This window comes from Phocoena sinus, chromosome 3, assembly GCF_008692025.1.
Source record: "Phocoena sinus isolate mPhoSin1 chromosome 3, mPhoSin1.pri, whole genome shotgun sequence".
Lineage (NCBI taxonomy): Eukaryota > Metazoa > Chordata > Mammalia > Artiodactyla > Phocoenidae > Phocoena > Phocoena sinus.
In genome coordinates this window covers 52403554-52421979 of record NC_045765.1, presented here as the reverse complement: position 1 = coordinate 52421979, position 18426 = coordinate 52403554, and the positions used below count along the sequence as shown (strand labels likewise).

General features: G+C 41.3%; 1 protein-coding gene across 10 annotated transcripts in view; it reads left to right on the top strand.

The window, feature by feature from the left end:
- ARHGAP26 (Rho GTPase activating protein 26) overlaps positions 1 to 18426 on the top strand; it is a 519366-nt gene that overhangs the window by 287877 nt on the left and 213063 nt on the right. For all 10 annotated transcript variants that reach the window (XR_004349277.1, XR_004349278.1, XR_004349276.1 and 7 more), the window contains 2 exons: positions 4851 to 4916; positions 15227 to 15301. Coding sequence is in view for 6 of the 10 variants with exons in the window: in XM_032627452.1 (XP_032483343.1) it covers positions 4851 to 4916; positions 15227 to 15301 (141 nt within the window). In the remaining 4 variants the exon portion in view is untranslated. The remainder of the gene's footprint in view (positions 1 to 4850; positions 4917 to 15226; positions 15302 to 18426) is intronic.

The window sequence follows — 18426 nt, the reverse complement described above, 5'->3', positions numbered from 1 at the left end:
CTACCATCACCTATATACCTCTTTGGGGTTTTTTTTTTGTTTGTTTTGTTTTTTTTTGAAGGCCAGGCAGTGTCAGGTGAGGTAGTGTGAGGTACTAGAAGCTACAGAACAGGGCATTGAAGGTTATGCTAAAATCCTGTGTGTACCTGGCCCACCAGCCTCCTTCTTTTAAACAATTTGACTGAACCTTACAGTATGTTGTTGTTTTAAGCCCATTGCAGTAAAACAGTCAGTTCCTGAATTTGACCTGCCTCCTTCCTGTCTGAGTTCTTACCCTGGGCATGATAAACATAAGCCCCAGAGGTCGGCCAGGCATCCTCCTCCCACTTCAGCCCTAATATTCTCCAGGTTGGCTGAGAGTCAAACCACCTGTCTCATGTCCTCCTGTTCTCCAGAGAGCTTTGAGAAAATAGGTTTGTGTGACCCTGCCCCTTTCCTTTCTCTAAAAGCAGACAAATAATGCTTCAAAAGTTGACATGACAGTTAAGAGGGTGACCCTTTTCTAACTTGGTGGGTCAACCTGGGTGTTTGGTGCGAGCTCTGTGAAGTTCATTATACGACAGCTGTTTGGCCTGCCCTGCGCGTAAAGCTGGGCAGAGGTGAACTCGAGGGTGAGTCAGGAAGGTAAGCTGGTCCAAGCCTTAACTGCCAGACGGTGGGTGTCAGGCCTGGGAGCCACCGGCCCTGCAACAATTCATCAGCAGTCAAATTAAGGGAATAATGCAAGTAGATATTTGATGAGAGATTATTTCTGGAGATTATAAGGATACAGCAATTGCAAATAAATCCCTGACCTTTTCTGAGCCTGGGCTCAGTAAAAGAGCTGAATCACCTGCTTGAAGGGATTAAGGACAGCCGCTTCCATCTGGCGGGCTGCTCAGACTCTTTCTGTCATTAGCAAACTCTGCTTGGTGGTGGTGGTGTTCTAAACCTTTTAGTGGAAACTGGATTTTCCAAGTAGGAGATCTCAATTAACTTAGATTATGTACCTGCTGGACAGAGATCAGGACTAATGATCTGGGTATGGATGCACTGTAGTCCCTATCACATCAGTGGTACTCGGTACATGATAAATAAGAAAGCAGTTGTTCATCATTAGTAACCTAATCATAACATCAGCAGGAAACTCAGGCTGATGAGAGTAGCAGTCAAACCTGTGTACGTGCGTGTGCGTGCCTGCGTGTGTGCGTGTGTGTATGTGTGTGTGTGGTGGAGGGGTACCAGAGACAGAGAGATACAGGGAAGTGCCAGTGCAGGGGGCAGTGTAATAATTTATACCAGTTCCAGTTCAGAGATTTGGAATAATGACAGGTAAACTGTATTTCATGAGTTCCTTATTGGGAACTGTTGTTTGATATGAATTCCATTTCTTAACACAGTTTTGTTTATAAAACTGCAATAATCATCAGTACGTGACTTGAACACATCAGAGGCTAATAGAGAGTTACCTTGTGCTCTTAGCATTTGACTTTGCAGTATGTGAATTTGTTATGTGTACTTGGACTTAGACAACTAATATATACTAATAAATACTGTTACATGTGTAATGTGGAAGGCCTTTATGTGTAGCATCTGTGTAAGATTTATTTCAAGAAAAGGGGTTTGCTGGTATAAAACAAAATGGAGAACTTCTAATGTTGGGAAAACCAAAGAAGGAACATTTATTCAGAGATTTGTGGGGGGAGCGCAGGGGGTTGCTTTGCCATTTTCCAAAATAAATAATTGTAGTTAATGTAGATTAGTGGAATTTGGTTTTTTTCTGGATATACTTGGGAGGTTCCATTGTGTTCTCTTCCATTAGCAGTTACTTTCCTAGAAAAGAATCCAGCTTCCCACAGTTCCATGAGAAAAGGTCAAGGACTGATTTGTCTCTACAGGGTTATATCTAGCTTTGTCCGTATTTCTTCTGCTAGTTGGGCTGGTGGCTTTATGAGCACATATCTTCTGGCCACTGGGGTCATCACTGTCAGCTGCCAGGTTATTTCCAGTTTTTCAAAACTTTTACCCATGTTCACAGGGTAAGGAAGCAAAATACTCTTTGTCCAGAACAGAAGTTCATCAATGCCTAGAACAAGACCATGTTCACAAACCTACTCTTAAAATTTCCAAATTTGGAATCTGTCTCAGCAGCTCCCCAGAGCACTGTCCACAACTGCAGTTCTTAATCTCCCAGACTTCTTTGACTATCATTCCTATGCAAGGATCCTCTTAAGCACATCTCAAAAGAAGAACCAAAAGGCTTCAACTGACTATTGAATCACATTATGGACATTTGGGAAACCTCCTTAAGTATAGAAAGTAATTTCCCCTCTAACAAATACTTGCCAGTAGGCTCTGTTCTGACTGTTGTATAAAGGAATGAAAATTCTCCCCTATACATGAAAAGGTGCCCAACATCATTAGTCATTAGGGAAATGCAAGTCAAAACCACAATGAGGTACCATTTCACATGCACCAGAACGGCAGTGATAAAAAAGACAATAACAGATGTTGGCAAGGATGTGGAGAAATTGGAACCTTCATATGTTGCTGGTGGGAATGTAAAATGGTCCAGTGCTTTAGAAGGTGGTTTGGCATTTCCTCAAAAAGTTAAGCATAGAGTTACCGTATAACCTAGCACTTCCACTCCTGGGTACATACTGAAGGGAAATGAAAATATATGTCCACACAAAGATTTGTATGTGGTGTTTCTAGTAGCATTATTCATAATAGGCAAAAAGCAGAAACCAACAGCTGATGAATGGGTAAATGGAATGGGGTATAGCCAGACAATGGAATATTTAGTCATAAAAAGGAATGAAGTGCATTAATGCTACAACATAGAGGAATCTGGAAAACATTATACTAAGTGAAAGAAACTAGATACAAAAGACAGTGTATCATATGGTTGCATTTATATGAAATGTCCAGAATAGGCGAGTCTATAGAGACAGAAGGTAGATTTGTGGTTTCTAGGAGCTGAGGGAGTGGGGGAAATAGGGAGTTACTGCTAATATGTATGAGGTTTTTCATGGGGGATGATGAAAATGTTATGTAGAGAGTGGTGATCTATATACTTGTAAATATACTAGAAATTAATGAATTGTAAGCTTTAAATGAGTGACCCTTACAATATGTGAATTATATCTCAATAAGGTCGTTATTTTAAAAAAATCTTGCCTAGATTCCAACAGATTTTTAGGCTGTGTATTACAGTTTGTTATAAAATTTGGGAAAAGTCTATGGTATGGGTTGAGTTTCATTTGGAAGAGTGATCTCGATCTGAGTCAGAAAGCTTGATACAACCGGATTTGCAGAGTAAACACTTGGTTCATACTAGAAGAAGCAAGGGATTGAGTTAGTAGGCTCCTTATAGCTTTAAGGGTATAAGAACAATGGTTTGTATAGCAGGTGGTCTCCAGGAAGAAGAACATTGTTTTCCTCCTTTTCTGGTACTTTACTTACCATCCTAGAGGCCAAGTATATTTATTAATAAGTACCACCAAGTGATAGTACACATGTAAGAGCAAGAGCTGATTCTCTTTGGGAAGAGAAGTTTGGGAAAATTAGAATTCCTTTTTAATTTGATTTGGGGAATTTTCAGTGATTTTTTAAAAGGATTATTTTTTTCTTCATTGGACCTACATTCACCCGTATATATTAAGAATTGGAGAGATTCCATTTGGGTTAGATCCAAGCTGAGTTCAAGTTCAGCTCAGTTCTCATATTTTACAAGTTTATTTCTTGCCCTGGGATGATGACAAATGTTTATAAATACTCACCTTCCTCCTTTCTGCCATTCCCTTTTCCACTCGGAACACTGGTTTGTAGAATGTCTTGTCCTGATGTCCTAAGGAGGTCAAAGATGAACCCATTCTTAAAGATTACCACCCACGTCTAATCATTGGGTAACCAAAGCATGGGGATGAATTTTGGTGGGTTTCCAGCCCTGTTGCCAGGTGGGCAGTTGGTTCTATGCTGTGGAGAAAGTTGCTGCTATTTGCCATTTATTTTCTGAGTGACATTAGGGGGTTTTGGAGCAGATGGAGGACCTGTCACCGCCTGCTGATTTACCACACAGAGGATGGCTCTTCTGCCTTATTGCTTTTTCCTTAGATAGCTTCTTTGTCCTTGGCTATTTTAATTTTCCTCCTGGTCACTTTTCCTTTTTTCTAGTCATCTGAGCAGAATTTTATTCCTCTCTTTAATTCAGAGTCACTTTTTTTTTTTTAATGTTTACTTTTATTTTATTTTTCAGTCACTTTTAAGGCAGTTACGGTTGTACAGGCTCTGGAGCGAGCCTCCCACATATTAACTCTGCAACTTTGGTCAAGATATTTAGCTTTGCCAAATCTCAGTTTCTTCATGTGTAATTTGGGACTCATGATAGTATACCAACCTAGAGGACTTGCTAGGATTAAACAAGGTGAGCTCTGTGGAGCACTTACCTGACATTTATTGAGCATTTACTTTATGCTTTTTGAAGGAGACCAACAAGCAGTTAGTCCTACAGCTCCTGATAATAACAAAACAAGTTAAAGTTTGCTTAGTTATTCCTTCAGTAAAGTGCTCATCGCTCTGTGCTGCAGTTTCGTCAGCTGTAAATAGAGGATAACCTTGCAGAGAGTTACCATGAAAATTAAATGAGATAGTATGTGCAAAATGGTACTTAGCACTGTACCTGGCATATGGTAAGCTCCTCATGAATGCCAGCAATTTTACATTTTGAATCATTCCTGTACTTTCAGTGGAAAAAATGAAAAGGCTCCATGGCCACACCATGGGACTGAGTCATTCTGGGTTGGTCAAGCACTGTTCCGGGGTTGGTGTGCACGGCTAGCAACTTGACTGCCCCTTTCTTCCTCTTTCAGCTGCACAGTTGGACAGCATTGGCTTCAGCATCATCAGGAAATGCATCCACGCTGTGGAAACCAGAGGTAAAGTAGTTCAACAGATGGCGTTATTCTCAGTGAAGGTTACGCATCTGGTGAGGTGGCAGACCTGCTACCTGCTGTTTCCCAATTTCAAGTGACTCATTAACTCTCCAAATGCCATTGGCGGTGTGTTTCCACAAGTCCTGTTGCTCTGGAGTGCAGAGGCTCTCAACTGATTTAGTCGTCACCCTCTTTGGCGAAGATTGTTTTAAATGCGTGCATATCAAATACATAGGATTATAAGGAATCCAGTTACTGAAGTTCAGTTGAAATACTAAAACCATGGTTGTGATATAATAATATATGTGTTTCTTTGCTAACACTTTCAGTTACCGTGGTGGGTCTGACAACTAGCATAATTCAGAAATAGTGATAGTTCAGGGTGTCTGTAACAACTGTAACGTGTTCGGAAAATATCTGTGGTTTCTGACCAAGTTGCAGGTACTGCTCATGCTGTGATTTGTTGCTTATATTGCAGTGGAAGGAAATGTTTAATTTCACTTATAGATTAGTGGAAATAAAGATGTGGTTGTTTTCCTATGGAAGTTGATAGACACCCTGAATTCTCTAGTGGGCCACTTGGGGTCTGTAGACCCCAGGTTAGGAACCCTGCCCTGGGCACTATCTGGGTAGGGAGAAGGGGTCAGGCCCCTGTTTTCCTGCCGTGGTGCTGTGGTCAGGCCCTGCCTGTCAAACACTGACCTTTCCTGGGTCCATAGGAACAGCGCTTCGAGGTCAGGGAAGCTGGTTCATCCCCGTGATCTCCATCCCCTCCGCAAAGATTGCCGCAGAGGGGATTCCTCAGTTCCGGCAGTTTCAAGCTTTGAATGCACTGTCTGTTGTACGCAGAGAAAAGCTGATCACTGTCTTCCCACTGGATTTGATTTGAACCATTGTCAAAGATGGGAATCTTATTTATTCTACAGCCTCTCAACCCTCCAGCCCTTTTTATTTGTTTGAGGAAGTTCTGTCTTTTAAAACAGAAATATGCCAGTTCAGAAATATAAGCATGTTTATAAAGGCTATGAAGCACTGAGTAGAGGGGAAGAAAAAAAAATACCCTTATAAGTTCTATTCCTAGGTATCTAGTCAAAAAGTATTCTTTCCAAGGTAATTATTTTAATGTGTGCTAACATTCTTATAGATGTTTCCTTATTTCTGCTATACCTTCCTTCAATGAAGAGTTAAGGTAGCTTGCAAAGATATGTAAAATATAGGCAGAGAATGTAAAGTAGTAGGCGAGATTTCTGGGAACTGATCTTGAGGAAATAAGGTCATGGGCCAACTTGAGCTACAAAGATGTTTATACTATGGTGTTAAGGTAAAAACATCAGAAACTGGCCAAATGTCTCAAAAATTGGTTACATCAACCGTGTGCTCCATGCATGCAGTGAAACACTGAATCACTAAAAATGCAGTGGAAATACATTTATTGAAATCCAAGATTTTCATTATTATATATCAAGTGAAAAATGCAAGTTACGAACCAGACTGCCCACTCTGAACGGGTTCTGGGGATAATGGGGAGGGGAGAGATCATACCTGCACAGGTTGTCAGTGGGTGTCTCTGCTGGTTTTCACTATCGTCCATGGATTTGTCTATTTTCCATAACTGCAGTTTCTACATTTTTTTAAGTGTGTATTACTAAGGTAATTTTTCAACAGCCAGTTGATTTTTGCTCATCATTTTAAAAGAAAAGAATGAGAAATCAGAGGTACAGGCTTAACAAAGGTAAAGGCATAAAAATAGAGTCAAAAATGAGTTCAAAACAGAAGTCCCCTCCCCTCTACGATGAAGTTCACGTACATGCCGGAGGTGGGCTGACCGCTTAGTCTCTCAGTTTTCAGCCGCCAAAACCAAGAGGGCCACCTAATCATTTAAAATCCTTCACAGAATCTGTGTGATAAATGCAAACGCATAGCTCAGGAGGATGACTTTTTCTGATATAAAACCAGAAAATATGTGCAATAAGCAGTAGAGGAAGAAGAGGGTCACCGCTTGGTCTGGTCTCTTAGCCTCTGCCTCCTCGTCCCCTCCCCCTCTAAAATGAGGATGAACATGATGTATTTTAACAGCTAGAGAAGTTTTCATTTAGCACAAAGAGGAATCGAGGACGGTGTGTGTTAAATGCCATTTTTGCATAAATGCTTGGAAGGAAGTGGGTTGTCTCCCTACTGCAGTACGTGTATGTACACACATATTGGTGGTGACCAGAGGTGAACAGACTTCCCGTACTCTCTGAGGTCCATTAATCATCCAGCAGGAGCTGGGAGTGTGTCAAGCTCCAGGAAAGCACAAGGACAAAAGAAGTAGAGATGTTTCAGAAAGGATAAGCCCTTCAAGCCACCCCATGAATGAATAATGAGTTCTGCTACTCAGTAACTTGGGGCCCATCCCTTAGGAGACCCAGGGTCTCCTAGCCGGTGAAGCAGGCAGGATGATGTACATGGTTTTTTTTGTTTTTGTTTTTTTTTCAGCTGCGTCGGGTCTTGGTTGCAGCACGCAGGCTTGTCTCTAGTTGCAGCGCGTGGGCTTCTCTCTAGTTGTGGCATGTGGGTTCTCTCTCTAGTTGTGGTGCCCAGTCTCCAGTGTGCCTGGGCTCTGTAGTTTGTGGCACGTGGACTCCCTTGTTGAGGTGCACGAGCTCAGTAGTTGTAGCGCGAGGGCTTAGTTGCCCCGCCACATGTGGAATCTTAGTTCCCCTACCAGGGATCGAACCCATGTCCCCTGCATTGGAAGGCAGATTCTTTACCACTGGACCACCAGGAAAGTCCTGATGTACAGGCTTTTACAATCCATTTGAGCTGTAAAATCCTCTCATTCCAGACCACTTCCTTTTGTTTATCAGTTCCACTTTTGTAGAGGTCTTGTTGAAGACACTGCAGAATCAGCCTTTTCCCAAGTTTATTCCAGGAAATTTTGTTTTGACCCCAAACTGACGAATGTTTTATTCATTCTGTCCTGTATTGTAGACTGATCTAGGTGCTGGGGATGTAACGGTAAAGAAGACAGAATCACTGTACTTAAAGTTTACATGGTAGTTGTGGGGGAAGACAAACAAGAAACCAAATGAGAAAGGTGATTTCAGATACTGTTAACTGCTATAAAGAAAAGACAACTGGGTAAGGCAGTGGCCAATAGTGTTGGTCATTGGGATGCTTTCTATTGAAGAGGTTGCATGTAAGCTGAGACCTGAATGATGAAAAGATCTGGGAGAGGAGTGTTACAGGTAGAGGGAATCTTGTTCAGAGGCTGAGGTTTGGAGGCATGAGCTTTGTATATTGGAGTAACAGGAAGGCCATCGGTGCTGGAGCAGCATGAAGGTGGTTGATAAAGCAGTCAGAGGTGGGCCTGTGCTCAACCATGTAGGGCCTTACAGGCCGTGGTGAGTTTTGATTGTGATCCAGATGCAATGGGAAGCCATTGGAAGGTTTTTAAGAGAAGAGATGGTTTGAACTGATTGATACTTTGAGAAGCTCATTTTGGGTACTGGGTGGAGAAAGGACATCAGGGGAATAAGAGTCAGCAAGAGACCAGTTAGTTGAGAGGTGTCAGATATGATGGGCTTAGGACCAGCGGGAGAAAAGTCATTTCATATCACTTGGTCTGAATGTAAATGATACAGTGATGATCTAATCCTTGCAGTTAAATGAACAAAGTACTGAGGCGGGTTAGTTTTGGTTCTTTGTTTGGGTGTTTGAAGGTAAACCCCTTTTAGCCTATTTGAATGTTTTCTTGGGTTTAAGAAAGGTGACCTACTTTTTTCTTTTTTTTTTTTGTGGTACACGGGCCTCTCACTGTTGTGGCCTCTCCCGTTGAGGAGCACAGGCTCCGGGTGTGCAGGCCCAGCGACCATGGCTCATGGGCCCAGCCGCTCCGCGGCACGTGGGATCTTCCCGGATCAGGGCACGAACCCGTGTCCCCTGCATCGGCAGGCGGACTCTCAACCACTGCGCCACGAGGGAAGCCCCTCTTTTTTCTTTTTTTTTTTTAACATCTTTATTGGGGTATAATTGCTTTACAATAGTGTGTTAGTTTCTGATTTATAACAAAGTGAATCAGCTATACATATACATGTGCTCCCATGTGTCTTCCCTCTTGCGTCTCCCTCCCTCCCACTCTCCCCCTGCCACCCCTCCAGGCTGTCCCAAAGCCCCGAGCTAATATCCCTGTGCCTTGCGGCTGCTTCCCCCTAGCTATCTACCTTACTACGTTTGTTAGTGTGTATATGTCCATGACTCTTTCTCGCCCTGTCAAAACTCACCCTTCCCCCTCCCCATATCCTCAAGTCCGTTCTCCAGTAGGTCTGCGCCTCTATTCCTGTCTTATCCCTAGGTTCTTCATGACATTTTTTCCCCTTAAATTCCATATATATGTGTTAGCATACGGTATTTGTCTTTGTCTTTCTGACTTACTTCACTCTGTATGACAGACTCTAGGTCTATCCATCTCATTACAAATAATTCAATTTCATTTCTTTTTAAGGCTGAGTAATATTCCATTGTGTATATGTGCCACATCTTCTTTATCCATTCGTCCGATGATGGGCGCTTAGGTTCTTTCCATCTCCGGGCTATTGTAAATAGAGCTGCAATGAAGATTTTGGTACATGACTCTTTTTGAATTTTGGTTTTCTCAGGGTATATGCCCAGTAGTGGGATTGCTGGGTCATATGGTAATTCTATTTGTAGTTTTTTAAGGAACCTCCGTACTGTTCTCCATAGTGGCTGAACCAATTCACATTCCCACCAGCAGTGCAAGAGTGTCCCCTTTTCTCCACACCCTCTCCAGCATTTATTGTTTCTAGATTTTTTGATGATGGCCATTCTGACTGGTATGAGATGATATCTCATTGTAGTTTTGATTTGCATTTCTCTAATGATTAATGATGTTGAGCATTCTTTCATGTGTTTGTTGGCATTCTGTATATCTTCTTTGGAGAAATGTCTGTTTAGGTCTTCTGCCCATTTTTGGATGGGGTTGTTTGTTTTTTTGTTATTGAGCTGCATGAGCTGCTTGTAAATTTTGGAGATTAATCCTTTGTCAGTTGCTTCATTTGCAAATGTTTTCTCCCATTCTGAGGGTTGTCTTTTGGTCTTGATTATGGTTTCCTTTGCTGTGCAAAAGCTTTGAAGTTTCATTAGGTCCCATTTGTTTATTTTTGTTTTTATTTCCATTACTCTAGGAGGTGGGTCAGAAAGGATCTTGCTGTGATTTATGTCATAGAGTGTTCTTCCTATGTTTTCCTCTAAGAGTTTGATAGTGTCTGGCCTTACATTTAGGTCTTTAATCCATTTTGAGCTTATTTTTGTGTATGGTGTTAGGGAGTGATCTAATCTCATACTTTTACATGTACCTGTCCAGTTTTCCCAGCACCATTTATTGAAGAGGCTGTCCTTTCTCCACTGTACATTCCTGCCTCCTTTATCAAAGATAAGGTGTCCATATGTGCGTGGGTTTATCTCTGGGCTTTCTATCCTGTTCCACTGATCTATCTTTCTGTTTTTGTGCCAGTACCATACTGTCTTGATTACTGTTGTTTTGTAGTATAGTCTGAAGTCAGGGAGCCTGATTCCTCCAGCTCCTTTTTTCGTTCTCAAGATTGCTTTGGCTATTCGGGGTCTTTTGTGTTTCCATAGAAATTGCGAAATTTTTTGTTCTAGTTCTGTGAAAAATGCCAGTGGTAGTTTGATAGGGATTGCATTGAATCTGTAGATTGCTTTGGGTAGTAGAGTCATTTTCACAATGTTGATTCTTCCCATCCAAGAACATGGTATATCTCTCCATCTATTTGTATCATCTTTAATTTCTTTCATCAGTGTCTTATAATTATCTGCATACAGGTCTTTCATATCCTTAGGTAGGTTTATTCCTAGATATTTTATTCTTTTTGTTGCAATGGTAAATGGGAGTGTTTTCTTGATTTCACTTTCAGATTTTTCATCATTAGTATATAGGAATGCCAGAGATTTCTGTGCATTAATTTTGTATCCTGCTACTTTACCAAATTCATTGATTAGCTCTAGTAGTTTTCTGGTAGCATCTTTAGGATTCTCTATGTATAGTATCATGTCATCTGCAAACAGTGACAGCTTTACTTCTTCTTTTCCGATGTGGATTCCTTTTATTTCCTTTTCTTCTCTGATTGCTGTGGCTAAAACTTCCAAAACTATGTTGAATAAGAGTGGTGAGAGTGGGCAACCTTGTCTTGTTCCTGATCTTAGTGGAAATGCTTTCAGTTTTTCACCATTGAGGATGATGTTTGCTGTGGGCTTGTCATATATGGCCTTTATTATGTTGAGGAAAGTTCCCTCTATGCCTACTTTCTGCAGGGTTTTTATCATAAATGGGTGTTGAATTTTGTCGAAAGCTTTCTCTGCATCTATTGAGATGATCATATGGTTTTTCTCCTTCAATTTGTTAATATGGTTTATCACATTGATAGATTTGCGTATATTGAAGAATCCTTGCATTCCTGGAATAAACCCCACTTGATCATGGTGTATGATCCTTTTAATGTGCTGTTGGATTCTGTTTGCTAGTATTTTGTTGAGGATTTTTGCATCTATGTTCATCAGTGATATTGGCCTGTAGTTTTCTTTCTTTGTGACATCCTTGTCTGGTTTTGGTATCAAGGTGATGGTGGCCTCGTAGAAGGAATTTGGGAGTGTTCCTCCCTCTGCTATATTTTGGAAGAGTTCGAGAAGGATAGGTGTTAGCTCTTCTCTAAACGTTTGATAGAATTCACCTGTGAAGCCATCTGGTCCTGGGCTTTTGTTTGTTGGAAGATTTTTAATCACAGTTTCAATTTCAGTGCTTGTGATTGGTCTGTTCATATTTTCTATTTCTTCCTGATTCAGTCTTGGCAGGTTGTGCATTTCTAAGAATTTGTCCATTTCTTCCAGATTGTCCATTTTATTGGCATAGAGTTGCTTGTAGTAATCTCTCATGATTTTTTTTATTTCTGCAGTGTCAGTTGTTATTTCTCCTTTCTCATTTCTAATTCTATTGATTTGAGTCTTCTCCCTTTTTTTCTTGATGAGTCTGGCTAGTGGTTTATCTATTTTGTTTATCTTCTGAAAGAACCAGCTTTTAGTTTTATTGATCTTTGCTATCGTTTCCTTCATTTCTTTTTCATTTATTTCTGATCTGATTTTTATGATTTCTTTCCTTCTGCTAGCTTTAGGGCTATTTTGTTCTTCTTTCTCTAATTGCTTGAGGTGCAAGGTTAGGTTGTTTATTCGAGATGTTTCCTGCTTCTTAAGGTGGGCTTGTATTGCTATAAACTTCCCCCTTAGAACTGCTTTTGGTGCATCCCATAGGTTTTGGGTCGTTGTGTCTCCATTGTCATTTGTTTCTAGGTATTTTTTTATTTCCTCTTTGATTTCTTCAGTGATCACTTCATTATTAAGTAGTGTATTGTTTAGCCTCCATGTGTTTGTATATTTTACAAATCTTTTCCTGTAATTGATATCTAGTCTCATGGCGTTGTGGTCAGAAAAGATACTTGATACAATTTCAATTTTCTTAAATTTACCAAGGCTTGATTTGTGACCCAAGATATGATCTATCCTGGAGAATGTTCCATGAGCACTTGAGAAAAATGTGTATTCTGTTGTTTTTGGATGGAGTGTCCTATAAATATCAATTAAGTCCATCTTGTTTAATGTATCATTTAAAGCTTGTGTTTCCTTATTTATTTTCATTTTGGATGATCTGTCCATGGGTGAAAGTGGGGTGTTAAAGTCCCCTACTATGAATGTGTTACTGTCAATTTCCCCTTTTATGGCTGTTAGTATTTGCCTTACGTATTGAGGTGCTCCTATGTTGGGTGCATAAATATTTACAATTGTTATATCTTCTTCTTGGATCGATCCCGTGATCATTATGTAGTGTCCTTCTTTATCCCTTTTAATAGTCCTTATTTTAAAGTCTATTTTGTCTGATATGAGAATTGCTACTCCAGCTTTCTTTTGGTTTCCATTTGCATGGAATATCTTTCTCCATCCCCTTACTTTCAGTCTGTATGTGTCTCTAGGTCTGAGGTGGGTCTCTTGTAGACAGCATATATCAGGGTCTTGTTTTTGTATCCATTCAGCCAATCTGTGTCTTTTGGTGGGAGCATTTAGTCCATTTACATTTAAGGTAATTATCGATATGTATGTTCCTATTCCCATTTTCTATATTGTTTTGGGTTCGTTATTATAGGTCGTTTCCTTCTTTTGCATTTCTTATCTAGCGAAGTTCCTTTAGCATTTGTTGTAAAGCTGGTTTGGTGGTGCTGAACTCTCTCAGCTTTTGCTTGTCTGTAAAGGTTTTAATTTCTCCATCAAATCTGAATGAGATCCTTGCTGGGTAGAGTAGTCTTGGTTGCAGGTTTTTCTCCTTCATCACTTTCAGTATGTCCTGCCACTCCCTTCTGGCTTGTAGGGTTTCTGCTGAGAGATCAGCTGTTAACCTTATGGGGATTCCCTTGTGTGTTATTTGTTGTTTTTCCCTTGCTGCTTTTAATATGCTTTCTTTGTATTTAATTTTTTACAGTTTGCTTAATATGTGTCTTGGCGTATTTCTCCTTGTATTTATACTGTATGGGACTCTCTGTGCTTCCTGGACTTGATTAACTATTTCCTTTCCCATATTAGGGAAGTTTTCGACTATAATCTCTTCAAATATTTTCTCAGTCCCTTTCTTTTTTTCTTCTTCTTCTGGAACCCCTATAATTCGAATGTTGGTGCGTTTAATGTTGTCCCAGAGCTCTCTGAGACTGTCCTCAGTTCTTTTCATTCTTTTTTCTTTATTCTGCTCTGCAGTAGTTATTTCCACTACTTTATCTTCCAGGTCACTTATCCGTTCTTCTGCCTCAGTTATTCTGCTATTGATCCTATCTAGAGTACTTTTAATTTCATTTATTGCGTTGTTCATCGTTGCTTGTTTCATCTTTAGTTCTTGTAGGTCCTTGTTAACTGTTTCTTGCATTTTGTCCATTCTACTTCCAAGATTTCGGATCATCCTTACTATCATTATTCTGAATTCTTTTTCAGGTAGATTGCCTATTTCCTCTTCATTAGTTAGGTCTGGTGGGTTTTTATCTTGCTCCTTCATCTGCTGTGTGTTTTTCTGTCTTCTCATTTTGCTTATCTTACTGTGTTTGGGGTCTCCTTTTTGCAGGCTGCACGTTCGTAGTTCCCGTTGTTTTTGATGTCTGTCTCCAGTGGCTAAGGTTGTTTCAGCGGGTTGTGTAGGCTTCCTGGTGGAGGGGACTAGTGCCTGTGTTGTGCTGGATGAGGCTGGATCTTGTCTCTCTAGTGGGCAGGTTCACGTCTGGTGGTGTGTTTTGGGGTGTCTGTGGCCTTGTTATGATTTTCGGCAGCCTCTCTGCTAATGGGTGGGGTTGTGTTCCTGTTTTGCTAGTTGTTTGGCATAGGTTGTCCAGCACTGTGGCTTGCTTGTCGTTGAGTGAAGCTGGGTGCTGGTGTTAAGATGGAGGTCTCTGGGAGATTTCCACCGTTTAATATTATGTGGAGCTGGGAGGTCTCTTGTTGACCAGTGTCCTGAAGTTGGCTCTCCTACCTCAGAGGCAGAGCCCTGCCTCCTGGGCTGGAGCACCAAGAGCCTTTCATCCACACGGCTCAGACTTTTGGAAGCTCTGAGGTCTTCTGCCAGCCTTCAGTAGGTGTTCTGTAGGAGTTGTTCCACGTGTGGATGTATTTCTGGTGTATCCGTGGGGAGGAAGGCGATCTCCACGTCTTACTCTTCCGCCATCTTCCCGCCGACCTCCCTCTTTTTTCTTTATGAAGAATATTTGCACCACAAATGAATGGATTTTCTAATTTCTCAGTTTTGGCTAATATTGTCAAAAATTAAAAATGCCCCAACACCTCAATATTTGCCTTCTCTATGTGAAAGTAATTTGTAAAGTGTTCATCCTTTTTTGTAGTATGAAAATTTTTTTTATCATTTCATTTTTGTCTTTTTAAATTAAAAAACTGGTTAAATATGATATGTTTAAAAGTATATATTTAGCATCTTTCAAAACTCTTCAGATGCTGCCTTGGCAAGAGAAGAGGGAGGTTTCCTGCCCCTCTGATGACTGAACTAATACGAGGGCTGAAGTGTGCAGCACATCCATGAAATCCTAGACAGTTGTACCAAATCCCACTCCTTCGCTAAGAGCAGAGCTGAGTGACAGGGGACTTTAATTAGAGCAGCTTTTAGAAGGCCCGAGAAAATGAAAAAAAGTGCATTTGGCTGGGTTGGCCTGACTTGTGTTCTGACGTGCCTCTAATTAAATCATCACTGTTTCTCTTCTCAGGGATCAATGAGCAAGGGCTCTACCGAATCGTGGGGGTCAATTCCAGAGTGCAGAAGCTGCTGAGTATCCTGATGGGTGAGTGCAGTGGCTCTGCCAGGCAGTTCCCAACGGTTGAAGGGGGAGCCTCTTGAGAAGGAATCTGGGTGTCCAAGAGGTAAATCCCAGAAATCAACTGACCCACTCACCAGCGGTCATGGCCATGGGCATTACTGGAAGAGACATTGAATGGAATTGGACAAAACAAAAAATGGCCAGTCGAAGGCTCCACACCCTCTCTGTGGACTTGGTTACCACCAGTCCAAGTAGCGCTCCACCACTCGTGTGACCGCCACACCCTACTCTGTCTTTAATAGCTCATGACTCCCTCTGTCCTCTTTGGAGACCGGCACTTCATGGGGCACACCCATTGCCCAAGGAAGCTCAATCCTTCTAGCCTGCAGAGGACCTCAGATCTCATGTTCCTAGTGACTGAGGAGGTGTCATCCCCTGACTCCCAGGTAAAATGTGTAGAAGCAGATAAGTCTTCTGATCCTTTTTGCTTCTAGATTTCCAGCTAGTCTCTGTCATTTGAGCAGCAGAAGCTCCTTTGCAGCTGGCTGGTATAAATATAAAACCACTATCTCTAAATGTGCAGCATTTGAATCAAAAACCCATGAGCCAGTGAGCCAAATTTGCCTAGGCTGCACATTTCCTGTATTTTTAGATATGAATGCAGGCAGCCTCGGTGAGTCACGTGGATCTAAATGGCAAACAGATCAGATTTCACAGATCCGTGGCTGTTACTCATCCCCATGGAAGCCTAGCCATGCAGAGATAGACTGTCGCTCAGGGTCCCCGCTCAGTGTTTTGGGCAGCGACACTGCTCTTTGTCATTTTTTTTTTTTTTTTGCCATCCCAGTTTCTGAGAATAATATTCATATGTATAGAAATCTCATCTCTCATGTTGATCAGAAAAACTGTCTCTTTTCGAGAGAGCTACTTGCCTCTTGTAAGCAAAAGTCTCATGCATGGTAGTTGCAGTGAGATCAGTTTGTTTAGCCATTCACCCTCTGAAGGACAGCTGGGTTATTTCTAGTCTGGGGGTGAATAATGCTGCTGTAAACACCGTGTACAGGTTTTTGTATGAAGATTAATTTGTTTCTGTGGGATAAACGCCCAAGAGTGCTGTTGCTGCGTTGTACAGTATATGGTTAATTTTTGAAAAGTTCTAATGTAAGAAAGAATGAACAGTCTAACAGTTATCAGTCCTCAGTCTTTCATTTCCAATCAGAGCTGCAAACATTTGTGGAGTGTCTGCTCTCTGAAGCAGATGGTCAGGTGCTAGAGATGAAACTTTAGAAAGAGTCATTCTTTGTTTGCAGAGTATCCAGGTAGGGGGAGTTATGCATGTATGTGAAAACTGTAATGTAAAATATGATGCTGGCACCCAGTGGGAGCTGGATCTAGAAGATGGAGTAGTGAAGGAGAGAACAGAAGAATAATTCAGATTCAGGACATGTCATGAACCAAGAGTATTGATTTCACTAGTAGTGGTAGTAGTATTTTAATATTTGAAAGTACTTGAGGCTGCAACAGGAGAGTGAAAGCTGAAAAGCTGAAATGGCCCCTTTGGTTGAGGAACTTGAATATTGTGCTAAGGAGTTTGGGGTTTTTTTTCTCTGTAGGAAGTAAGATGCTATTAAAATGTCAAAGTAGTGGAGTTGTATGTGTTAGTACTCTTTTTACACAAAAGTGTCAAGAAGACAATTCAGAATAGTCATTTATTTGTTCACATTACTGGTGAGTCCAAGATGGCAGAAGCATGGCAGGGTCTGGTGACTCCACATTTGTTGGAGGCTTTCCCACTCCTTTCTTCTGGCTTCTCATTATTTGTAAGCTCTACTTGTCTTCATATTGACTATATTCTCTGTGGGAAGGTCCCAGATAATCCAGCCTCAGTGGTCCTTGAAGCTTGTATCACTGAAAGAAGCGTGTCTTTCTTGATGGTTTCGACAGAAGGTCCCAGGGTGGACTTTGATTGGTCCATATGGGGGCCATTCACATGATTCATTTCACGGTCTCAGGCCAGTCACATGACGTACAGAAGATTGATCCCGATGGCCTGGATCCTGTGCCTGTCTCTGGTGATCCCATGCCACCTCTAGGAGGTAGGTGGGTGGGGGGCAAGTAGGGTGTGTGAGGGGTTAGTCCATAGAACCCTGGGGACTGAGCAGGATTATTAATAGAATGATAGAGGAGTGCTTTTCTGAAATAATGCTACTGGGTGATTTTTTTAAAAAAAGTATGTCCAACATAGGTGTAACTCTATCAGATGCTAGTTTTAGGAGGATAATGCTGGCAGCAGTGTGGAGCACACATCTGATCATGGAATCACATGGAGGAAGAAGACAGTTGGGATAGATTAGGCAGAGCATACCTGATCAGTGGCTGAACCAGATAGCTGCTCTGAGGTCAGAAAAAAGGACAGGCTCAAAATGACTGGAGAAGGAGAATCGGTGGGACTTTGTAACCAACTAGATACAGGGGAGTCGAAGGGGCAGAGAGATTTCAGAGGCAGCAGATGATTATGTAAGGTGACACTAATGAAAAGAAATACGACATTTTAGACGGGTTTGCTAATTTAAAAAAGAACCATCTTAGCTCATTTGTGCTAAGCAAAGAGTGGTATGAAAAGATCTTGTTTTTATCACTTCCCTTAGTGACCTTTGAACAAGATATTTGTCCTGTTCTCTTCCTCAGTTTTCCTAGGGACAGACAAAATAATCATGAACATCTCAGAAATGTCATGAGAAATAAAACCCAGCAGCTGAAAAGTCACAAGGCCAGCTGTCTCTGCCAGGAGGACATTACAGATAGACTGGATCCCAAGCTGAGGTTCAACCAGAGTTGAGAGATGACCACCGTGCAAGATCTAATCAGAAGTGTTGAGAATGGTATCTGGGATTCTTACTATCAATTACGTTAAACATGAGATAGTTAAACATGAGATCTTGGAATTGAGGGATCACCCATTAGGCCAGAGAAACTCCAGACCTGAAGGCAGAGCCCTGTCTCCCTTCCCCTTTGTGAACATGCTCTCATCTTCATCAGTTCTTGGTACTTGTCCTATACTGGGTTAGCCAAGAGTGTAAAAAAATATGGCTCCTATACTCCAAAGCCTCTCCCTGACATGGCTGGGTTGAGTGTGAACCATTCATTCC